Genomic DNA, 23,960 nt, shown 5'->3' with positions numbered 1-23,960 from the left:
CTTACGTCCAGGGCCAGGCACTGCTGGAAATGACGGTCCTCCTTGTTCTTCTCCTGGTCACGGGCCTGCCACGGGTGGAGACGAACGTCACTGTGGCTGGAAGACAGAGTGAGTCCTGCCCTAACACAGACCCAACAGGAGGCGGCAGTGCGGGAGTCAGGACATAGGGCCTGGGGGACCCAGAGCGGAAGAAGGCCCTGTGGGCCAGGGCGGTGGGCGGGAAGGGCATATGGGAGCAGACGCCAAAGCCCTGGGCTGTGTGTTCCTAGAGCCGTAGAGTGTGAAGTGCCAGGGTGCGCGTGAGCTCGCCTGTGAGAGCCATGGACGTGTGTGGGTCCCTGCGGCGTCTGGGTGCGGGTGTGTGAGGGGCGCACAGGACAGGCGACCAAGGAACTCGGGTGGGTGGGCTGTGGGGCGTGGGAAGATGGGACCCACTGGAGTGGCGGGTGTCCCTGTGGCAGCCCGGAGGACTGTCTCATCCCACTTTCCTCTTTATTCCTTCTTTCAGCGGCGGCGAGATGTTATGTTTGTGAGAAAGAAAATGATTTCTCATGTAATACTGCAAAAAATTGTCCCGACAGTACTTATTATTGTTCTACCGCAGCCGTGAGTAAGTGTCTCAGGTGCCCCTGGGTCGCAGGGGCGGGGCGGGGCGGGGCGGGAATGAGGCTCTGACTCGTGTTACGCAGTAGAGAATAAGTAACGTGAAAGTGACCTTTCGTTTGCATTTGAAGCACCAAGTCCTGAGGGGCCAGGAGAGGGGAGGCAGTTTGCAGGACAGGGATGCCTTAGGGGCACACGTCACCGGTCGATCAGGATGCCCAGGATGCCGTGTGGGAAGGAGGAAGAAAATAGGAGGGGTTCTGTTCATTTGTCTGTGAATGACAAGTGAAGTCTCAGCGGTGTCAAACGCCCTGCCCTGCCGAGACCCGCTTGTACAGGAGGTGGGCGTGATTAGGAGGGAGGGCTGCCGCGTGTCCTGCGGGACCCGGCGTTGCCCCCTTCGGCCCCCGCCGTGGCCTTGTCAGGACGGGAGAATTCGGGTTCCGTTCTTTAGCTGCTTGGTGCGGGACGGGAAGCTTCCATGCCCCTGGAAACGTGCGGGGGCTGCGTCAAGGCTAAGCGTCACTAGAGCCCCACATGGACTTTGTAACTCGCCGTGCAGCGTGATCTGTTTTTGTTTTGAATTTTTGAGCCGACGTTAGAGACGGACCGGCAGGCCAGCACGGAGCTGTGCCTTCAGCAGGCTTGCAGTCCCAGGACGCGCACGCAGGCCCTGGGCTGTGGCTCACGTGTGTCTGCAGTGGTCACAGAGACCTGAGCAACCCTGTGTTTGAGAAGCTGAAGTCCAAGCTGCCTGTCCATTCCCAAACAGGGCCCCCAGACCAGGTTCCCTCTTCACATGGACAGGCCAGGCCACACTGCACACGGGCCAGAGCCCCCAGAAGCAGCTGTGAACAGATATCTGTGTCTTCCTGCCTGGGGAGGCCTCCAGCCTGCCCCCGGGCACCCTCTCTCACTGGCTTCTGGGCAGGGGAGGGCAAGCACAGGTGGAAACAGTGCTCATGTTGCTGCTCTTAGTTGACGCGGTTCCTTTCTGTCTGTCTGTATTTCCTGTTAGAGTTGTTTAGACGTTTCGTCTTTGTTTCAAAGCAGTGCGCAAAGTACTGCCCCGTGTACGAACCTTCATCGGCAGGAAGCAGGCACTTCGTCCTGGAGAAGCCTCTGCCCTTCGTCTACGTGAGCTGTTGTCGGGGGTCCTTGTGCAACACCGAAGCGCCAAATGTCACCGACTACAGAGAGGCTGGACGAGCCCGCCCGGTGTGGCGCGGCAGTGCTGGGCTGGCGTTGTTCCTGACTCTCGGCTCTGCGTGCCTGGGCCTCAGGCTGGCCTGAGCCTGGTCTGAGCTGCAGGCAGGCCGGGGTGGGGCTGGGGCCGCTGGCGCCGCACAGATGAAGCAGGCCACTGGGGGCGGGGGGGCGGGGACGGAGGCTATCGCATTAAACTTGTTTTCTCTTGACCGACTCGTGGTCTGACTTGCGAGGGCCCTGGAGTGGGAGGCAGGACAGACGTGGTGCCATGGCCACGGCTCACGCCCAGAGCCCGCCCGCGCCCTCCTGACAGCAGCGTCCTGTACTGGTTTCTCGCTGAAATGGAGCCTTGGGGCTGTTGGTGGCTGTCAACCACTCTCTCTCCCTTTCCTTCCAGGGCTGCAGTAACAGGGGTGGGGCTGAGGACCACCCCCAAAGAGCAGCATGCAGAAGCTCGGACCTTTGGGGGACATGGGGTCAGTGGAGTCGGGTGCAAAGGCCCCTCAGCAAGGGGCAGGGACATCAGCCTGGAGCACCCCGTTCTGATGAGGGAGGCCGGGTGGCTGCGCTCCCTCAGCTCTCCCTACCAGCTTCCACCGGAGGCAAGAGAAGGGATTCTGTGGAATGAACCGGGACTGCAGCCACGAGTGGCAGGCCGTGCGGACTCAGAGATGCCCTCTGGGGCCTGGGGCCTGGGGCCTGGGGCCTGTGCCCTACACCCAGGTCTCGGCCAGGGCCACAGCAGCGGGTTCTCCGCACTCTGGGGACCTGGGACACTCCTGGACTCAGCGTGTGGGGGCACCCACAGCACGGAGGACGGTCCAGGGCTGCGTTTTGCCGACCTGCCTCCAGCGGGTGACACATTGTCAAGCGGCTGCCACCCTCGGGCTGGGGCCAACAGCGGGCAGTTGGGCCTCTCCGCCCCTACGAAGCGAAGCTGCGAGGCCCGGTGTCCCCATCAGGCCAGGCGGGCTCCGCCGAGGGGCGTCTCAGGCCGGAGTCTCCTAGGGGGACGATGGACGTGCTCGCGACGCTGAAAAACCGCAGCCAGCATAGCCGCTGGCCGAAGGAGCGGCTCCAGCTCGGCCGGCCAGCTGCGGGCGGACGGGAAACCGCGCGGGGCAAACCGCAAGCGCACCGGAAACGGCCCGGCGACCGCGCCTGCGCCCTCTGGCGCCCCTGGCGGCGAGCCGGCGCGGCGGCCTTGGCTGGGCCGCTGGGCTGCGCGGAACCGGCAGGGACCCGGGGCCCGCAGACGGGGCGGCGAGGGCAGGCGCCGCAGACACAGAGGGTCTGGAGGAGCCTGCAGAACAGGTGTGAGAGTGACAGTGGCTCCAGAGCTCGAATGGGAGCCCGCACACAGGAACACCCTTCTCAGGCTCAGGCCCTGACAGTCGGCGGTGCCCGGCCAGTGCGACCCCGCCCACCCGGGGACTGTCACTCAGAGTCGTCCAGACATCCCGTTGGTCCACGTGAAGCTCCTCCCCTTTGCGGGACTCGCCTCTCGTTCCGACCGCCGCAAGCTTGTCCCGGGTTACGATTGTCTGCTACTCCCGAATAAACCCATTTTGCTGGTGAAATGGTTGTTTATTTTATTTTTCAGGACATCACAAAGGAGTTGCCGGCACACGTGATGGAGACGTTTTCAAAGGGCAAAGGGAACCCGACGGGCTGGCGTCTAGTTCCGAATGCGTCTGCATTTATGAACCCAGCCTCGCAGTTTAGCAGTTGGTGTCCAGTTCCCGAAATGAAACGCTTCCTCAAGCCATCCAGCCGGCCGGAGCCGGCTCGGGGAGTTCCGCTGCGGGAGCCCCCGTGCGGGAAGGCGGGCGGGCGTGCGCGCCGCCGCGGTGGGCGTTCGCCCCTCCGTTCAAAGGGGCGAACGCGCACCGCGTGCTGAGCTCTGGCTCCTCCGCCCAGCGCCGGGTCGGAGGCGCCCTGGAAGCGGGACAGCGCGCCGCCTTCACCTCACAGGTGGGGGTGCCCGGGCACCGTTGCGCGCAGGCTTCAAACTTGACACAAGGGTAGATAGATGTTCTCCTCCTCTGTGGGGCACTTTATAGACAAGAAATGTCTACAGACACCATCCCACAGGGTCGGGGGCCTCCCCGCCGGGCAGGTACCCCACTGGGCAGGTCTGCGGGAAGCGTATACAGGGTGTCCGGCCAGGCGGAACGGCACAAAGCACACGGGCGGGAATGGGAAGTCCTGGACCAGTCAGTGCGGCTCCCCAGTTCACTGTCAGCACCTCAGAGGAAGCTGGGATTCTGGTCACCCCGACAGGGTCACCTACACATTCAGATCGTAAGAGACATGTTTGTTTTTTAAGCAAAAGAACCATGTCCCCTGAAGTATTCAGATAACATACAGTCGGTCTGGGTTGTGCAGAGCTGGGCGGTGGGAAGCGGGCGACACATCCGCGATCCACATCCGTCTCTGCGGACTTTGCTCAGGACCATAGGCGCCTCCCGGGAGCCACTCACCGCTCGTCCCATGGGGCTGTCCAGGGCTGGAAAGGTGGCTAGTGCGCCAGAGAGACCGAATTTCAGATGCTATTTAATTTAGTTGTCACTTAAATGGTGACACTGGGCTGCAGGCAGTGTCAGAACACAGCCCTAACAGACCTTAAATGTCCACATCTTGCTGCTCCTTGCATTTAAAAAGTTTAACCAAGAGAAGAATGCATTCCTTAGGTCCTGAGAGTTGGAAACAGCTGACCCCTGCCCGACTTCCCCTGTTGTTTGTGCGCATGGTCCTGGGGGTCTCGGAGTGGCCTGGGGACGGCGGTCAGAGGCCCCAGGTGCAAACAGCCCAGGCTCCCGGCGACAGCCTGCCCGCCCCTTCCAGCTCACAGGCGCCAGAGGGCTGGCCACAGGGGCCGGACCCCCAGCCCTCCCTTCCCTCCCGCCTCGCTCTCCGACGTCTTCCCAGCCCACACACACACCTGCCTTCCCTCTCTCTGCTCCTCCTCCTGCTCCCTGCACTGGGGTGACAGCAGCGACGTGCTTGTGGGAGCCAGTGGCTCTGTTCGGGAGAAGTTGGGAGGCTTTTGCTCAGGACAGTCATGAAAGTTCAATTACATCAACCTGCTCTTAAATAAATTGCAGTAAAGGAACAGCAGCATTGAACGCCTACCACTTCCGATTATTCTCCCGCAGTGTTCCGTTCTCCTGAAGTCGTGTTGTGCGCCCTGTCTACGCGGCAGGCACGCCATGCAACAGCGCCCGGCTGCGCCTCCCGGTCTCTGGGCTCGCCGCCTCACGGTGGCCGCGGGAAGCCAGCGTGCGGGGCGTGCACGCCACGGGAGTGGGCCGCCGAGCTGGCGCCAGGGCTTGGCTCGCCATCTTGTTGATTGCCAGACTTGGGAAGGCGGTGGAGGAAACACGAACCCCGCGGAACGGTGTGTTCACGGTGGCCGCAAAACTTTGAGGACGTGTTCTTCCGGAATTTGAAAACGTTACCGTATTCCACAAAGAATTCACGTACATCGCTGAGGAATGAGTCCCAGCGCACGCCATCTCTGTTGTTTCGCTCTCCTCGGAATCCTTAATGTACACAGGAACCGCAGGCAGCTTCCGTGCCAGGATGCATGCCTCGCCGCCGACACGGGACCGGTCAGCGACGGCCGGGGTGTCCAACAAAGAGCCTCGTGTGGCTTGTTGTTGGCAGGCTCTGTGCTCCCATCTCCTTTCTGTGGGCACTGTCTCCAGCGAACTCATTCTCCTGGGCAGACGCGTCACTCGTCCAGTGAGCTGCCCCTCCGAGCGGCGGCGGCCACCCTCCGGGCCCTCTGCACCTGTGCTTGTCCCATCTCCTGCCCCTTCTTCCTCTCACTACCTCCTCCATAGTGTTCCTTTGCGCTTCCACTGCCTGTTCCCTCCTGACGCTCACACCCGCAGTCCTTCCAGCTACGGGCACGGCCACGGCAAGCAGTGTGCGCTCCTCAGCGCCCCGCGCCTGTGCAGACGCACCGCGCTCAGGGCCTTCTGGGCTCCTGAGGTCTGGGGCGACTGTGGCCAGACTCTGTACCTAAGAGACTAGGATGCCGTGTGATCCTGGGGGCCAGCGGGAGGAAGCCTCCCTCCTTCACCCCTCTCCTCGCGCCAGGGACCCCTGGGGCCCTCCAGCGAAGAGGCTGCAGAGCCCAGCCGTGGACCCAGACCCTGCGACATCCAGCCGGGCTCTCCTCCCCACAGCAGCTTCCAGAGACAGGGCGCCCTTGGCGGGACACATTGGGTGCAGCCTCCACTCCCATCAGCCTGGGGTGGGCCACACGCAGACGGACAGACGTCTCCGGTGCCTGCAGCCGCTCCGAGGGACCCAGGCTATTCCCACTGTTGCCTTCCCGGCGCCCAAGAGACAGACTCAGCCTACAGAGCAGAGGGAGATGAGGCTGGAGAGCAAGCTCGGGAGGGGCAGGGGCCTCTCTAGGGGAGACAGGGGGTGGGGCGTCGCCTGGCCAGCCATGCCGCAGGCACAAGCTCCTCACTGTGGCCGTCTCTCTGAGCCCGTGGGGAGACCTCCCCGCAGACCCACCCAGTGGGCGAGCTGCCGCTGCCGGGGCCTCGGGGCTGAGGGGCACACGCGCATGGCATTCCTCGCCTGCCCTGTTGGGGTGGGGGGTGGGACCCAGGCTGACAAGTGCTCTGCAGCCCCAGGCGCCAGGCACAGGAAGGGGAGGCAGGGTCAAGACACAGGGGAGCGGCCACAGACCCTGCCCTGCTGGCATCATCGCCCTAGATCTGCAGAAGTGCCTTCCCCAGCTGCCACGAGGCGCCCCCGGGGGGGAGGACGCGCGTGGGGGGGCTGGCCCGAGGCCTCACTCTCGGGGTCCATGGACTGGCGTGGGAGCCGAGCGCTCCTGTCCCTGAGCTTGGAGGGTTTCCTAAATAGGCCTTCACCGCGACCTGGGATGGCAGGGAGGGCGTGCGGGCTCCCCAGCGCTGCAGGCCGGCACGCTGTCCCCCAGGGCCCCTCCTGTGAGAGCAGCAGCCCTCCCCTCCCCAGCCAAGGCCAGCGTAGGCCATGGCGAGCCGTGCCCAGCATGTAGGAGGTACAATAAGTAGCTGTGGGTGAATGGATGTGAATCCATTGAATGGAGGCAAATGGGTGAATGCGTGACTTCAGTGCGTGGGGACCTCCCTGTGTCCAGTCCAACCAGCCCCCCTTACCTGTCTCCTGCTCGCGGGGTCCAGGTGTCCAAGGTGCCCCAGCCACTGGCCAGCTGTCACTGTAGAGAGAAACAACTCAGAGAGAGGCGGGGACGGTGGCCCTGCCTAGTGACACTAGGACTGAGCCTGGCGTAGTCAGGGGCGTGCGCTGCGGGCGCAAACGCGTGTGTGTGCACACGTGAGTGGCACACGTGAGTGGCACCGTGGGAGCGTGTGGGCGGGTGCGGAGGGAGTAGCGGGGAGGGGAGGGTGGGTGGGAGCAGAAGGGGGAGGGCAGCTCCCAGGGCGTGGAGGGCCGTGGGCGCACCTGCTGCGGGCGTTCCTGCCAGGAGCCCGCGCCAGGTGCCCAGGCAGGCTCCCTGTGCACAGGGATGGGCGGGGGGGTGGAGGGGATGAGGAAAGAGCACCAGGAGGGAGGTGGGGCCCCCCTCCCACCTCTCCACCGTGCAGGGAGGGGCGGGAGACGCTGCGGTCACAGGGCCATTCTGAGAGTTGGCCCTCGAGGCCCAGCTGCTCCTTAGAGGAAGCGCCCGCCCTGCCTGGGCTGCGGCACCAGTGCCCCGAGCTTCCCACGGCTGGAAGCGGCCCTGAGGGACGCGCCCCTCTGCACTGGGCCCAGGTGCACTCCCCCGCAGGGGGCCTGGCTCTGGGCAGCTACTCTCCGCCACAGTCCTGCTTTGCCAGCAGGGGGTGCTAGAGGAAGCTGGATGTCTGAGGACAGGAGCCAGCCCGGGACCCGGCTGTCCACTGGCACTTCAGTGAAACAGGGTGACAAAGTGTGAAACTCCACAACCAGGATCTGCCTGGGGCGGCCCACCATTCCCATGACACGTGGCTGGGAGAGAACCAGGGGGCCGTGGTCGGAGAGGGAGCTGCTCCCACGCAGGTGCCCCTGGGAGGGCGGGCCTGTCCCCTGGGCCCTGCCCTGGTGGGGGGTGAACTCCTGCTCACCTGCCCTGCCCCCCCCGCCCCCTAGTGTGCCTGCTCTGGGAGCTGGCTGTGGCAGGGGACTCAGCCCCGCCCGTGGGGAGGGCCGTCTGCACCGAGCCAGGGTCCCCCTGCCAGAGGGAAGCTGGCTGCTGTTTATCCAGCTGGCTGCCTCCACAGACTTGGGCAACGCCCGCCGCCCACGCTCGGGGGCACAGGTGTCCCCACATCCTGGCTCCCTGCTGCCCAGACCAGCTGGGGCTGGAGCGGCCACCACCTCCACCCCAGGGACCCTGAGAAAGTCAACCCCGCTCTCCTCCTCCTCCCCGAGCCCTTCCCCTGGAAGGAGCTGGGGAAGCTCCAGGGGGGACCACCCGCCCGGAGAGGCGGCCCCCGTGCCTCCGCGGGAGCTCTCAGAGACCCGGCGCCCGAGCCGGGCCCGAGCGGCTGGCTCTCTCCCCGCTGCAGGGGGGCGGAAGGGGCAGGCCGGGCGGAGCCAGCGCGATGCACAGCGGCCCTTGCTGCTCAGGACGCTCTGGTCCCATCGCCCCAGTCCCGCCAGCGGCTAAGCCCCTCGCGCCAGGGGCTTTCTGTGCTGCCCTCACGCTCTGGTCACAGATCTGAAGGCCAGTACAGCTTCCTGCGCACACGGCTCAGGTGCGGGCCCGCGTGTGACCAGGGTCAGGGTCAGGGCCAGGGCCAGGGCCGAGTCCTACTCAGCGTGCGGTGCACGTAGGCCCAGGAGCACCTTCCTCTGAGCCCCTGCCTGACAGCAAGGGCCCTGCGTGCGAATCCCGGGTCTCCGGCCCCTGCGGGCCCTGCAGGAGGGAGGAGGGCGGAGGCGGGGAAGCAGGAACAGGACTGGAGACTCCTGACTGGGATCAAGGTCTCTCACTGCTGTGGGGGCGGGATCCAGCTCCTCTGGGCGGGCGCCAGCGCCTCCCGGGCACTAGGGCCGCCCCAGGTCGCTCCCCCGCCCTGCCACCCTTGGGACAGGAGCTACCCTGGGGAGCGTGCCCTTGCGCGGGGCTGTCCTTCCCGGGAACCCAGGCAGGGCCCTGCCGGGAGAGCTGGAGGGAGCGCCGGGCCGCAGGCGCCGCCGGCCTCTGCCTGGGGTCCGGGGCCAGCCCACCCTTCCCAGCCCGCTCCCCTGCGGCAGGGCCAGGAGCTCCCCTGGGCCTGGGCAGAGGGCGGAGGTGCTGTCTGGGAAGACCTCTGGGCCTCAGAGTCGCCTCGCTGTCCCCGCGTGCTCCAGGCGGGGCGGGGCTTCTGGACAAGGAAGCCAGGGGCTGCTGGGCGGGGCCCAGCTCTCTGTCAGGCCCACGGCCACTGAAGGTCACCGAGCTTCGAGGGCAAACAGAATGGGAGGGGTGGGGGGGCGGGCGCGGGGAGGGTTCAGTGGGGTCGGGTGCGTGGGCCGAACAGAGCGGGTGAAACACGAGGCTTGGGGTGGGGGGCTGGCGGGGTGAATGGAGCGCGTGTTGTGGGTGGGGCGGACGGTGTGGGTGGGGCCCAGGGCTTGGAGCGGCCCTGGGGCCGCTCGGCCAGTGTCTGCCCATCTCGGCACGGAGGCCAGGCCGTGGCCAGCCTCTGGTTTCTTGCTGCCGTCCATGGCGGCCGTGAGTGGGCTCCTGATCGGAGCCACCCCCTACTTTTCTTTTAGGGGGTGGGGCAAAGAGGGGCCCACGCATCATTTGGCTAAACATATATGTAAGTTCTGAAGGAAGCTAAAAAATCCATTAAAATCCTTAAAAAAAACCCAAGAAAAATATTGACAAATGTACCGTGAGAACGGACTCGCCGGTCTGGTGTGAACCTCGGCTCCTGGTCCCTCGCCACTGTTCTGGGACCAGGCCAACTGTCCTGTGCCACCCAGAGCCTGGGGATGAGCACCAGGAGCTCAGTCCTCCCCCCGGGGACCGACGGGGAGGAGGCTCAGGCAGGGCTGGGGCTCTGGGAATGTTCTCGACAAAGGTGGCTCTCGGGGGGCGGGGGGCGGGAAGCATGGCAAGGGCTCAAAGGTCCACCGGAGGCGGCGGGGGGGGTGCCGGAGGAGAGGAGGGAGGCCAACAGAGGCGAGTTACACAAAGTGGCCACCCTGGCTCTCAGGACGCTGTGACGTGGTGGAGCTGGGACCAGAATGGTGGCTGTGGTCACTGGGGAGGGGACAGCAGCCCCCGGAAGAGGCCCATGGCAATGGGGGAGAGACACCAGGAGGTGAGCCGTCACCCCCCAGGTTCTGGACCCCGAGCCAGACCCCAGAACAGCCACCGGGGAGCCCTTCCCTGCCCCCCCCAGGACGCCCTTGTCCCCCATGGTCCCCAGCGCCTGGCCTGGCAGCCGGCTGGCAGTGACCAAGTGCTGCCTGTGGGCCAGGGCCCCTCGGACTCCGCCCTCCCCCGCTCGGGCGGCCCCTCAGGCCAGCCGCGCCCACACCTGCGCCCCTCGGAGTTTGCCGGAATGCAGTCTCGGGTCCCACCCAGGCCTCCGAGTCGCAATCAGCAGTGTCCAGAGCCCCAGGCAGCCTGTGTGCGCAGTGGAGGCTGGGACATTGGGTCCAAAGCCAGCTTGCAGTCTCGTGCCTCCGTTTTCCCGTGAAGGGGGTTTGGGACCTCCCTGCCTGCCCTGGCCCAGAGGAGACAGGTGGCTGCGCTTGCTGATAAGAGCCCTGGGCAGGCTGTGCTGTCCGGACCAGGCCCCGGGACACGGCCGTGTCCCCCAGGCCCTCGGATGGGCTGCCACCCACCCGCCACCATACCTGTGCCTCCTTCTTGCTCCCCCGCCCTACCTAGGGCCTCATGACAGCTGCAGGGACAAGGAGGCCAAGGCTCAGGACAGAGGGACAGTCAGTGAGGGGCACAGGTGGCCTTCCGGGAGCACCTGAGGGTGGGGCAAGGGGAAGTGCGGGCACCCGGTCGGGCTGGCCCCCCTCCCCCACGCTTGTCTCCAGCTAAATTACTGGGTCCGACCCGGCTGCCATATAAAGGCCCCCGCACGGCTGTGCCCAGTCTCGTGGCAGACGCCCCACAATGAGGCCACTCCTGGTGTTTCTGCTCCTGGCTGCTCTGTGCGCTGACCTGGGTAAGGGCCGCTGGCCTGGGTGGCGGGGACGGGGCAGACAGGTGCCCGGCGGGGCTGGCTTCAGTCCGTGTGGCCCGCGGATCGCGCGCTGCCGGGAGTGAGGGAGAGGGTTCGTGGCGGCTCCCGGACCGGCCACACGTGGGGACCGTTGCGTCCCCTCGGGCCCCTTTCGGCCTCTCGTTGGGGTGACACGTCCGATGACAGGCGGGGGCTGCGGAGCTCTGGGCTGCGCAGTGGGACCTGGGTTTCAGCAGCAGCCCCAATGGCCCTGTTTTCTGGGACCAAGGGGGCTCCTGGGAGGCGGGACTCTCAGCGGGAAAACCAGGGAAAGGAACTGGTGGCCCCCACCCAACCCCGGCCCGACCCCTCCCCGATGGCCTGGCCGAGTGACCCTGAGCTAGGGCGCCTGCGGCTGGGGAGGCCCCGGAAGTGGGGCCTGTGATTATCAGCTGAGTAATTACCATCCAGGGCTAATGAACCCTGTCAGCCCCTGAGCGTGGGGCGTGGGTGGTGAGCCTCCCGCTGCCTGGGGCAGCGCCAGGGTGGGGGTGGAGGGGGCCTGGAGGGGGCGGCTGGGGGGAAGCTGGGGAAGCGGATGGAGGGCACTTGCTCAAGGGCACCGGGTGCCTTCCGGGGAGGCTGATGCCCGGGCAGCAGCTGCTGGAGGGGCCACGGCTCCGGGGACCCGAAGGGCTTAACTCTCAGCACCGCCCAAAGACATAGGGACTGTTGGGACCCCGTGGGGGAAACTGAGGCTCAGTCCCGTTCTTTTTTTAATTTTTAGAAAGAGGAAAGGGGAGGAAGAAAGAGTGGGAGAGAAACATTGATTGGTTGCCTTGGGCACGCCCCGCACTGGGGACCTGGCCCGCAACCCAGGCACATGCCCTGACTGGGAATCCAACCGGCGACCTTTGGGTTCACAGGCCGGCCCTCAGTGCACTGAGCCGCACCAGCCGGGGCCAGGTTCTTGTTCAGTGTCTCCCTGCCCCCACCAGCACCCAGGCCTGGGTCACTCCAGACAGAGAGGCCTCTTCTTGGGGATTCCAGAACCCGGACCAGGGACCACGGCCTCTGAGCTGAGGGTTGGGGGCTGAGCTCGACCCCTGCTTGTCCGTGGTTTGGCCACAAGCACCCCCACTGCCCACACGGGGAAAACGGCTCTGACCCCCGCCGGCCCACCTGGGGACGGCGCCACGGCCCCACCGCACAGGCGCCAGCTCCGAGGTCCGCACAGGCGCGCCTTGTCCTACAGGACAGTCCCACAAGGCACCCCTTGCAAGAAGCCCCTCAGGGCCACCCGCCCCCGGCCCAGTCCTGGCACGGAGCCCGGCCTCCTCCCGCCGCACCTGCCACCCGAGGGTCCTTCCCCCAGACAACAGAGAGAAGCCCGTCTGGCAGCCCAGGTCCAGCTCCGGGCCACCCACTGCAGGAAGCTGTCCCAGGTGCCCTGCCCCCTGTGAAGACCACGCTCCCTCTGTGCCAGGCTTCCCACAAAGTGTCGCTGTGCTCTCTGCTCCACCGTACTCGGGGTTACTTACTGGGCCTGGGTGGGCCAGCCCTGGGTGGCCTGTGGGGTCTCCAGCCCAGGAGGCTTGTCCTGGGCTCCCTGCCACCGGGACCCGGGGCTGATCAAGCAGCACACAGGGGCCAGTCAGGACCGGGGCCTTTTGTTGCAGGCGCCGTGTGCCACCCCCGGCTCCCCGCAACGTGGGGACGGGCCCCAGGCAGTGAGGGGAAGGGCTGTTCCTTCCTGTGACCCTCCCACGCACACAGCCCTTCTGTGGGCCAGGCAGTGGGTGGGAGAGGGCAGAGCCCCGGGCTGCCCACATTGGGTCATTTCATCCTGGGCAAGACTGGGCCCCGTGGGCTGCAGCCGGTCCCATCTTCTAGGGGGCCACACTGGGGCTCAGAGAGAGACAGGGACAGCGAAAGGAGCCCCCGATGGGCCCCCAGATGGCCTCTGAAGCTCACCCTCCAGCCCTGGCGGCCTACGGACGCCCACCCCCCTGACACCCTCACTCCTGCACTCACAGAGGCAGGGCCGGCCGCCGTCACCGAGTCCCCAGCCCCTCGGCCCGTCCCAGCGGCCCAGGGGCCCCTCTGGAGGGACGGAGGGGGAGAGAAGGCTCAGAGAGGGCCGGCGGGGCGGCGGCCCTTCCGCAGGCAGCCTGCGCTGAGCCCGGCCCGGCCCCGCTGACGGGCCTGTGCTTCCTTCCTCCCAGCCCGGGCCCTGCACTGCCACGTGTGCTGCGGCCACGCGAACTGTGAGTCCCTGGTGGAATGTGCCCCGACAGACAAGTACTGTGTGATCACGCGGGCCAGTGAGTACCCCCGCCCCACACCCTGGGCCAGACCCTCGGGCGCTGCCGCCCTCGGGCGGGCACCCACTGCGGCGCGCCCCCTTCCGCAGCCCGTGCTGACGTGAGGGCCGGCGCCCCAGGGCCCGAAGGTGGGCTTCGTGGCTGCAGCCGGAGGGAGCCCATGTCCAGCAGGGCCTGAAGGGGACAGAGACAGGCAGGCAGGCCCAGTGCGCGGGCGGGGCCTCGACCGCCTCCTGGAGGTCTGAGCCCAGCTGGAGGTGGCTCTGGGGAGACACGTCATCGTCTGCTGTTCCGCCCAGGGCCGCCTCAGGCTCGGGGAGGCAGCGCCGTCCCGGGAAGTGGCCTCCTGAGGGTGGAGACAGCCGCCCGCCCTCTTGCTCCAGGCCCCGCAGGTGGCCCCGGTTGCCCGGCCAGCTGCCCACGAGAGTCCCCTGTGTCCAGGCCGCAGCTCCTCCCCCTCTCAATGGCAGGGGCTGAGTGGAGCCACCCCCGACTCCCGGCACCACCCACCGCCCCCATCCGTCACCTCCAGACCCGCCCCGGCTGTCCCGCCGCACAGTCAGGGGTCTGGGACAGAGGAGGGCGGTGGCTGAGGCTTGGACCCCTGCCGCAGGGACTGCGTCCTGCCCGGCCAGCCTGTTTCCCTTATGGACTCAAAGAGCTACGTGCCGGCTGCGTGTCCTTGCATCCCCCGTCTACTGTTTCCTAGTTTCCGGCCCCAGAAAAGGACAGGGGAGAGCACAGGACCCTGATCCCAGAGCACGAGGCCCTCCCCGACAGCGGTCAGCGGGGAAGGGGCAGAGAGCCGGGGCGCGGGAGCCCCTAAGCCCCCGCCTGGCCCCACACGTCACAGAGGAGCGTGGTCTGAGGGGCAGGCAGGCCTCCCCGGGCCCGGTGGCAGGCTCTTGGGGGCCCAGAGGCGGGCTGTGTCTGCGGCGCCGAAGGGCCCGCGGGCTGGCTGGGTGGGCGGGGGCACGGAGCCTGCACCCACGGGTCCCGCCCCTGTCTCCACAGCCAACCCCGGCGGCATCCTGGTGATGAAGTCTTGCGCCCCGACCTGCCCCAACAGCACCGTGTCCTCGGACGGCCGCGCCCTCTCGGTCTCCTGCTGCCAGAGCAGCCAGTGCAACCGCAGCGGGGCCCCGGGCCTGGCGGGCGGCCGAGGGGCCCTGTGGGCCTGCGCCTTGGCCAGCCTGCTGTGGGTGCTGCTCTGCGCGGCCTGGTGAGCCGTGCCCCGCCGGCCGGCCTGGGGGCTCACGCTTCCCCTCTCGGCCTGGACTCGGGCTGCACGGGGTGGTGTCCAGCCTGCCCGGCTCCCAGCAAAGTCTGGCCAGAAGAGCCCCCAGGTCGCCTGTCCCTCGACCCTGCTTCCCCAAGCTCCTACCCCAGGGAGGGGCTCTCCCCCCGCCTCAGGGAGCCTGCCGACGACGCGGGAAGCCCAGAGCCTGCACTTGCCCCAGGCCTGCACCTCCAGGGCCCCCTCGCTGTCTGGGGGTGGGCGGAGCAGCTCTAGTCCCCGCGCCCTCCGCCCTGACCCAGGGCCGCTGTGCTCCGCGACCTCCTCGCCCTCCCGCTCCTTCCGTGCCCGGGGCTGCCTGTGCGGGGGGCGGGGCAGGCCAGTGGTTTGGGTGCTGGGTCCCGGGCTTTCTGCCCGCTCCTGGGTTCCTTTCTCACTCCCACGTTCAGCCTCCATGAGTGGGCTCGTCCACGCAGTCCCTCCCTCCCTCCCATTCTAGCCCATTGTGCACTCCTGACAAACCCACTGGGGTCTCCTGGGCACCGGGCGCCCCAGGACAGCCAGCTGGGGACCTGTCTCCTGAGCTCTGTCTCAGGGGTCAGTGTGCCGCCTGGCCCCAAGGTCCACCTGCCCTGCCACGTGAAGGCGACACTCAGAAACGGCCCCGGGGCTGCCCACTGCGGGTCTGGGCCAGGTCGCCGAGGGGACCAGGGTCCGGCTCGACCCACCCTCCCTGGGCTTGGGGACCGCCCTCTGCCCCAGAAGCACCAGGGTCTCATGAGAGGAGAATAAAGCTGCCAGCCCTGCTCTGCCCTCCTTCTCAGGGGTGTTGAATTTGTTCTTCATCTTGGGGGGAGCCCCCTGTCCCTCGGAGGCAGGTGGGGACAGCCGACGGGGCAGGGCGGGGGTAGAATCCTCAATGCACCCGCTCGGGGAGGGGCAGGGAGGAACCAGCGTCCCCGCCGACCCCGGGGCTGGGTGGCAGAAACACACTTTCAGCAAATCCCAAGTTGGGGGCTCATGTGGGTTCCCAGGGGAGCTCTCTGAGCCTTGGTGCGCCCCGGGCATAGGGGTCAGGCCCTGCGGCTCCGCAGCCGCCACTGGGGCGCCACCAGGCTCCAAGGGCTCCGGGGCTTCTCCCAGGGCCACGGCCGCAGTTCGCAGGGATTCGGGGTCCGCACCTCTGCCCGGGGCCCTTCCCTAGCAGCCCGTGCAGGTCCTGGCGCCTATGGCTCCCTCGGGTGTTCCTGCTCCCAGCCTGAGGGGCCCCGTTCAGGCCGCCCACCTCCTCCCGCAGGCCTGGGGCCCCTCCCTGCCCTGCCTCTCTGTCCCGCACATCCCTCCCTGGGCGACAGGCCCCCAGGGCAGATGCCGCGGCCGTGCCTCCCTACTGCCTGGCTCCTGCAGCTCAGGGCCAGGGAAGGGGGCAGTCGTGGTGGCCGGGAGCCTGCCCGGTGGGGCCTGTGCCCCGGTCCTGGGCGCCAATGGCCCAGCCTCCCTCACTACCCTCCCTTCAGCCTCCGTCCCTCCCGAAGCCCAGCCTGGTGGCAGCGTCCAGGCTGTCCCCGAACAGCCCTCTAAGGGACGGAGGCCCTTCCTGCTCCCGGCAGCCACTGGCCCCCAAGCTCTCAGTCCCCTGTGCCTGTGGCAGAGCTGTGGCGGCCCTTCCGTCGGGAGACACAGGGCTCCCAAGGCCAAGGGAGGCAGAGCGCCCAGGCCGGCGGGAGCCCCTGGCTTCTGGTGGGTTCTGCCCGCCGTGCAGGAGCCTCTGGCTTTCTGGGGACGGGGCGGCCGGGGGGGCCCTGCCTTGAAACAAGACGTCTGGATTCCCTTGGGGTCCCCCATCCTCCAGCACAATCTCCCTGCACAGCCAGGCTGTGGGCTCTGAGGATCCAGGGGGACGTGGGCATCGAGTCTGAGGGGGCCGCCGTCCCAGGGGAAAAGTTGGGGCCCAGGGTTGGGCCTTCCCGCCCAGCCTTGTGGTGGGAACTTCCTCTCCCGACTCCTTCGCTCTGGGGCAGGCCCCAGCTGCAAGTCTCGGAGCGGGAACCGCACGGCGCCCCACGGGCAGCTGGGGCCTCCTCCTCCCGCCGCCGGTGTTCAGAAGTCAGGGCGGGGCTACAGGACTGCTTCCCCACGAAGGCAGAGGCTCTCCCTCGCTGCAGGCGGGGAAACGGAGGCACAGAGCCTTCTGGGCCTGCTCCTGGGTGGGCAGAGGCGCCCGCGGTGAAGCCGGAGTTCTCTCCACTCCCTCCCACTCCTGAAATCGGCAGGCACTCAGGGGGCGCCCACTGCCCACCAGGCTCCTATGGGCGCTCGTGGGGACACCACAGGGACGGAACAGGGACGGAAGAGGCAGGGGCCACGGCCAGCAGACCGGCCGCACGGTGCGGGACACAGCTCCCGGCGGGGCTGTAGCGGGGGGGCCGGCGGGGCCGGCCTCTCTGACGTGGGGGTGTGGCTGCTGTCTGGCCACAGAGACCCGGAGGCTGCAGGGGCAGAGGCCCCGCGAGGAGCCCCCCACAGTGGCAGCAGCAGGGCTCACAGGCAGCAGGGCAGGGAGGCCGGCTCGGGCCCCGAGAGCCCCTGGTGCTCCGCTGGTGGAGGCAGATTTGGTGGGGGGCGTGGGGGGCGTGGCGTGGGTCACAAATGGGACTCAGGCTGTGACTCGTCACTCCTGAAATGCCCGAGGGAGGCCTGGGCGCACGGGCTCAGAGAGCTCAGGCTGAGAGGGGACAGGCTTGGAGCTGTGGGTGTGACAGCCAGGGGGAGGCCTTCTCGACCGCCTCCCACCCCCCAGCTTCACGGACCCGGGATCGGCTGTCGGGGCGGCTCCTCTGTCCCGGGCCGCCGCGGGTCCCCTTCCCTCCGCCCAGCGTCCTCTGCTGCCCACAGAGCTGCCTGTGAGCCAGCTGACAGAAGGTCCTTAGGCTGAGATGGCAGGGACGCGTACTCCTCTAAGTCCTGGGATTGTAGTGACAAGCTCCCTGGCAGGCCCAGCGTGGGACCCACCTCCCTTGCCTGAGGGCCTGCCTCACACCCAGAGCAAGCTGCAACAGCACGCAACCCCCGGCCCAGGAGCGGGCGCCAAGGCGGGGCTGCTGGCTCCACCAGGCCGAGCAGAGAGGGGCTGTTCCCGGCTCGAGGCTCGGCAGCTGCCTGGGCCCCAGAGGCATTGACACGGAGCCTGCTCAGGTCCTGGGCCGCACGAGGACAGGGTCCCCGGCCCCCGGCTGATGCAGAGGCTGCCCTCTTGGCTCCCCTGTCCTGCACCCGGACAAGCTTCGGGACCCTCACCTGTAAGATACAGGCTTGGGTACAACCCGCCCACATCTGGAGCCTGGGCCTCACACGTACCTCGGGGACGACCGTCCTAACCCCAGAATCCCACCGGCTGTTTCTAGAAGTCTTTAAAAATTCCAGGTTGTCTGGACACTGTTTCGGTGGGTTTAAAGAGCGATGGCACCCAACGAGGGGCCATGTCCTGTTCCCAAGGGACAGAGGGCAAAGTGACAGGGTAGTGGGTCACCGAGGAAAGGAATTTACGCTCTCTGTGTGCGAGGTACTGCTGCCCGGACAGACAGACCGACAGAACCCTTACACACGAGGCCACTGCAGACGGTGTCTGGCCACGAAAAATCGAGACATTTACCAATGAAGATACAAGATACAAGATACAAGAAATGCGGTATGTAGGACAATGACACCTCAGTCCCCTTCAGAGTAGGAGCCTGGGGACCTCACACCGGTCTCCCAGTCGCCATCAGCTGCCCCGTCGTGTTTTCCTGAATCTCATCGATGGTCTGAAATCTCTTCCCTTTCAAAGGTGATTTGGTTTGGGGAAAAGCCAGGAGTCGCAGGGCGCCCAATCCGGGCTGTAGCGGGCTGAGTCACCTGGGTGATTTGATGCTTCACCCAAAGACTCTGCACGAGACGTGATGCATGAGCGGGCATGTTGTCGTGATGAAGCTGCCAATCACCCGTTGCCCACGGCTGCGGCCTGAGTCATGTGAATAGTTTCTGTGGAGGAATGTTCACACTTAGTGTAAAATTGGATGCAGATTCATTGCTCTATTCACTGAGTCATTTTGAATGCAGCGGCCACACAGCGCACATGCTCACTCAGCAGCGTCTGCCACGCCCACGGACTAGGACAGTGCAGTCACCGTTGCTCACACGCGCGCACCCTGGTCCCCTCGCCTGGGCCGTCAGTTTTCATCGACGTTGCGCAAACCGTTCCCATTATATTAACCATGGCTGGACCTTTTCTGGACAGACCTCGTATGTCAGATATTTATTTCCCTCTTAAGGGTGAAGATCAGGGGTGTCCTCCAGAGTCCCTGCCCCCACCCGGTTATCCTAGAATCTTAAGTAACTGCGTGGTGGGCGTTGCGAGTCCCAGAGCTGCCCACGCGCCGCCTGCAGACCTGAGGCTCTCAGAGCCCCGACCGGGCTTCACGGAGAACGACCGTGCTCTCTTGTCAGGGGCAGGTGTGTAGGAGAGGAAGGGAAGGGGGGAGAGGGGACAGAGCCGTCATTGTGGCTAACTCCTGGAGGACACATAGCGGTGCGAGTGGGTGCACAGGTGGGTGGGTGGGTGGCTGGACAGACGGTGAATAAATCGGTGGCGGGAGGGAGGGAGAAAGGGGGGACGGGCGGCTGGGTGTCTAGATGGGTGGATGGGTGGATGGGTAGATGGGTGAATGGTTGGTGGTTGACGGATAGATGGGTGGGTGGATGGGCGAATAGGTAGGTGTTGGAGCAAATGAGGCAGAGGAGAGAGGAAGAAAAGCGAGGCGGACCCGTGTTCGCTACCCTGGGACCCACAGCCGCAGCAGCACCACGGAGCTCACGGGTTTACAGCCACAAGCTCCAGGCTACGCAGGAGGCGCCGTGAGCAGGGGCACAGCAGAGGAGAACCAGGGGTGGAGCATAAGGGCACACACTCTGTCCTTTCCTGGCGCGGGAGCGCATGTCCTGGCACAGGGAGAACGAGCCCTCCGGTCGCCTGGTGGTCAGGGGGTCTGGGCTCTGCAGACCGAGGCTGCTGTGGGCCCCCGCTGAGGGCCCGCCCTGCGGCTCTGCAGCCCCCGCCCCCCCTGCCACTGGACGCAGCTCACCCCCGGAGGGCTCCTTCCTCATCCCCCAGCCCCTGAGTCCCAGGGCCTCTCGGGGGCACAGACAGAGAAGCTGACAACCACGCAGGGCTCTGTGGAGGGTGCCCCAGCGCCCGTCCCGGGTGCTGGCGTGGGCAGGGAGCCAGGGGTTCCAGCTCAGGGCGTCTCCTGCCAGGCCCAAGAACTGGTTTGTCTCTCTCGGCCCTCAGGAGCCTAGGGCCCCTGTTCAGCCAAACCCAGGAACAGGCTGTGCCTTAAGCTGGGAAGGGCTGCGTGGGCCGCTCCGTGATGTGCGCTCTGGCTGGCAGAGCAGGAAAGGGAGGCCCTGCTGGGCTGAGGGGCCAGCGCGGGGACAGGGCCTGCCTTGAATCCCAGCCCTGACCCAGCCCAAGGACTGAGCTGCGCCCAGAAGCCCCCAGCAGTGGGAGCGGCTGTCTCTGGAGAAGGGCCGCTGGTGGCCGGGGCCGCAGAGGACGATCTAGGACAAGCGGGCCCATGGCAGGCCCTGGAAGCAGATGAGAGGGACGGTCTAGGCCTGTGGCCCTGTGGATTAAGGTGACACCCCCGCCAGCCCAGGAGGCCCAGGAGGGGGAGCCCCGTGTGTGGGAAAAGCCCCAGCTATGGCTCCCACCGGCTGGCTGGGTGACCCTTGCCAAGGCCCCACCCTCTGTGTGTCATCCAAGGGGGGGCTCTCTGTGTGTGCGGGCGTGTGACTGAAAGGGACAGAGCAGGACCAAGGGAGGCCTCAGCGGCGCCCGTCCCTGCGGGGAGAGGAGAGAGGGGCGGGGGAGCAGGGGGCGGGCGGGCCTCTGCCCATCATTCCTGCGGCCAGGGTGCAGCCAGGGCCGGGGAGAGGACCTGGGCTCTGGAAAGTGATGACGCTCTAGGGAGGAACGGGGAGGGACCAGCGGTGACAGAAAGAAGCGCTCGGTTCCGACCCCCTCCCCCATGACCTGGCACCTCCCAGCTTTCTCTGGCCTTCGGCAGACTAGTCAACACGTGCTGGGAGGGGCCCCCAGAGCTCCTCAGTCCCCTGCATTCTAAATCCTGCCTCCAGGACCACAGCCAGGTCGCCGCCTGCAGGAAGCCCTCCTGGCTGCGTTCTCGATGACTCCGGATCCCTGGGAATCACTCCCTTTATCCCACAAATAAACTGCGTCTGGGGCTGTTGTTGGCAGTCCTGCTAGGAAGCCCCCAGGAAGGGCAGTCACACCCCCAGGCAGCGCTGCCAGGAGCAAAGGCCTTCTCCCTGGAGCTGGAACCCAGCTGCCACCGCCACTCCGGTGCCTCCCGCCCAGACCTCTGCTCCCCCTGGCATCCCTGGACCCTGTGGCTCCGCAGCCCCGGAACCTGTTACCCCAGCGGCTTCCCTGCCCCTTGGCCCAAGTGAGTCACCCTCCCCACCTGCGCCGCCACCCGGGCCAGCGCCGCGCCCCTGAGCCCTCGCCCTGCTCCCCCGGCCTCGGGGTGCTCCCGCCCCTGCCCACGTGGCTGTGCCTGATGGATCCAGGGCGGCCTCAGACCTTGGGGTGACTTCTTCTGCGTGAGGACATGGGGACCCCCACAGTACCTGCCTTGTTAAATGAGGCCCCTGCTGCCCTAAACAAGCCGCCAGGAGTCAGGGCCAGCAGCACCGGCGGCCTTCCCAGGCTCCTGCCCGCAGCCCTCCAGCTACCCCCGGGGCCCCGGAAGGCACCCCCACACCACCCAGCATCTTTGAAGGGCTGTCCTGGGCAACCCCTTCTGGGAGGAAGGCGCAGAGCACAGGGTGGCACCCTCGGACCCCGCACCGCGACGCGGCCCGGACGACGCCCCAGGTTCCGGCGCCGGCTCGCCCAGCAGCCTGCCCCGACGGTCCTTGCTGGCACGCGTCCTTCGGCGGGCACAAGGGAAGGGCGCTGGGGCAGGCCCAGGGCTGACCTCTCTCTCTGCCTGGCCCAGGCCCAGCGCAGCGGAGCAGGGGAGGGGCGGTCCCAGGCCCAGCAGCAGAGAGGAAACCCAGGGGAGGGAGCAAGAGGGGCCGGGGAGGGGGCCAGCGCTCAGAGGCCGGCGCTCCGCTCCTGCGGTGACCTGCCGCGGTGTCAGAGGGCGGCTCGGAGGCTGGGCGGGCACCTGGCCTCCTCAACGCCAGCCTGGAGGGCCTGCCCCCCGTGGGACCAGAGAGAGACGAGAGGGCAGCAGCCCCACAGCCAGTGAAGGAGGCGGCTCCTCCGGGCCAGGGCCCCTGAGCAGGGTGGGGGGGCGCCCTGAGCGGGCGGGGGTCCCCGGCCCCAGGGGGAGGCGAGGTGGTGGAGACTGGAGAGTCCACCGACCGCTCCCCCTACAGCGGGGGGGGGCCACGCTGCACCCTCATCCCGCCGCCTCCATCCCCCGACCCTCCCCCACCCCAGGCCCCGGGCTGCCTCTCTGCGGACACACCCAGCAGCCGGGCAGCAGTTCGCGGGCTTCCTGGGGGTCCTTTTCCAAGGTCGACCCCGTGGCGCTGAGCCCAGAGCCCAGGCAGGCAGGGCCAGCAGGCTCCCGCGTCTTGCCTGCGGGCACAGCCCTGGGCACCCACAGGGCACCTGCGCAGACCACACCCGTGACCCTGTCTGCGTGTGGCGAAGGCCAGGGAGGCGGTGGGAGAGGAGGACGAAGAGACCCAGGGATGGACAGACGGCTGGAGGGAGGATGCTCCGGCTGGGAGCCGCAGGGCGGGCCCGAGGGGCAGGGCAGACCCCTGCCTGGGAGGAGGGGCCAGCCGGGAAGCGGCAGGTGCCAGTGGCATGTCCCTGCCTGGCAGGCCCCTCCCAGCAGCCTTGGTGGAAGCTATAAGGTCTTGGGGAGGAGGGGCCCCACGGCTCCCAAATTTGAGGCAGCAGCAGCAGCAGCAGCAGCAGCAGCAGCAGCAGCGAGATGAAGACAGTCCTGCTGCTCCTGGTCGTCCTGGCTGCGGCCACCGGCCCAGGTGAGGGCAGGCCGAGGGGCTGGGGAGCGGGAGGCACCGGAAGCCTGGAGATGGGGACCCCAAGACTCGGGGAACCCTGAGATTGCAAGGTGCTAGGCTCAGGTCTGAAACCCGCCCCGCACCTTAACGGAGCAGAACTGGATCCGCGTGCTTAGACTTGGAGCACCCCGTGGGCTCGGCGCCCCGAGAGGCAGTGCCGTTAGCAGTGGCCTTGAGACGCCCCCCCAGGAAAAGCCAGGGGCCCGGGTCATCTGGCCCCTGTCCCTCCAGGTCCTCAGGCCCCGCCAGGACAGCCATTCCCCCCACAGGCTCAGCGTGGCCGAGCAGACAGCCCCTGGGCCCTGACTCAGCCTCCGGCCGTCTTAGGGGCACAGCGCCTGCTGGGGCGCGGCGGCGGCGGGGGGCCTCTGTGAGCCCTGGGGCTCCCTCTCTACCGGATCCCCGTGAAGGAGCCACTTCCTCAAAGGTCTCCAGATGTGCCTGGCACCGGTCCCGGGGCCCCAGCAGGCAGGGCCTGTCACCTCCCTCGCGCCGAGGCCATGCAGGACCACGCCCGGGCGGGCCCAGGGGGGCCTGGGCAGGCCCTGGGGGGCCCGGCCTAAGGAATGGGCCGCAGACGGCTCTTGTTCAGCTGTGAACCCAGGCCTCCCGCGTCCCTGAGAGGCCTCCTTGAGGCTGGCTGAGCCCCTGACACCCCCCCCCCCAGCCTGGGCTCTCCGGTGTCACGTGTGCTCCAGTGCCACCGACTGCCTGAAGCCTCAGACCTGCCCGAGCTCCTCGCGCTACTGCAAGACTCAAAGCAAGGGTGAGTGACCTGGGGCGTCGTGACACCCCAGGAGCGGGGGTGGCACCGGCGGTGGTTCGGTCCTGGTGGCAACAGGGGCGGGGGCGCCGGGGCGGGCGCGGGGGGCGCGAGTGAGGCGGGGCGAGGGGCCCAGCGCAGCCCGGCCTGACCCGCTCGCCGCCCCCAGTGGACCTGCTGAGAGGGAACCTGGTGGAGAAGGACTGTGCGGACTCGTGCACGCCCGACAGCTACCAGTCCAGCCAGGTCAGCAGCGGCTCGTTCAGCACCCTGTGCTGCCAGGGGGACCTGTGCAACGACCTGAAGCTGCAGACGAGGCTGCCAAACCACGCGCCTGCCCGCGCCCAGCTCTCCGGCTGCGCTCTGCCCCTGGCGCTGGCCTTGGGCCTCCTCGCCCTCCTCCTGGCCCCCGGCCTGTGAGCCCGGGGGAGCCCTTCCCGGAACCCCCGCGGCCCTCTCCCATGGCGATGGGGGCCTGGTGGCTTCCTCGAAAGGTCTGGGCTGGATCCCGTGGGCACAGAGAGCCAGAGAGCCACCCCCCAGGA

General features: G+C 67.3%; 2 protein-coding genes across 2 annotated transcripts; both read left to right on the top strand.

Annotated features, from left to right (window-relative positions):
* LY6K (lymphocyte antigen 6 family member K) lies at positions 1-1,896 on the top strand. Its single transcript, XM_054590693.1, has 3 exons — positions 1-108; positions 509-610; positions 1,622-1,896. The coding sequence occupies exons 1-3, from the start codon at positions 30-32 to the stop codon at positions 1,894-1,896; spliced, it is 456 nt and encodes a 151-aa protein (XP_054446668.1). The 5' UTR covers positions 1-29.
* A 20,665-nt stretch (positions 1,897-22,561) lies between these two features.
* Positions 22,562-23,960, top strand: LY6D (lymphocyte antigen 6 family member D). Its single transcript, XM_054590114.1, has 3 exons — positions 22,562-22,613; positions 23,320-23,418; positions 23,585-23,960. The coding sequence occupies exons 1-3, from the start codon at positions 22,562-22,564 to the stop codon at positions 23,833-23,835; spliced, it is 402 nt and encodes a 133-aa protein (XP_054446089.1). The 3' UTR covers positions 23,836-23,960.

This window comes from Pteronotus mesoamericanus, unplaced genomic scaffold (assembly GCF_021234165.1).
Source record: "Pteronotus mesoamericanus isolate MK-2021 breed Mesoamerican mustached bat unplaced genomic scaffold, CSHL_Meso_final scaffold_174, whole genome shotgun sequence".
Classification (NCBI taxonomy): Eukaryota; Metazoa; Chordata; class Mammalia; order Chiroptera; family Mormoopidae; genus Pteronotus; species Pteronotus mesoamericanus.
Note: the sequence above shows the minus strand (reverse complement) of the source record. Positions and strands in the feature narration are given on the sequence as shown.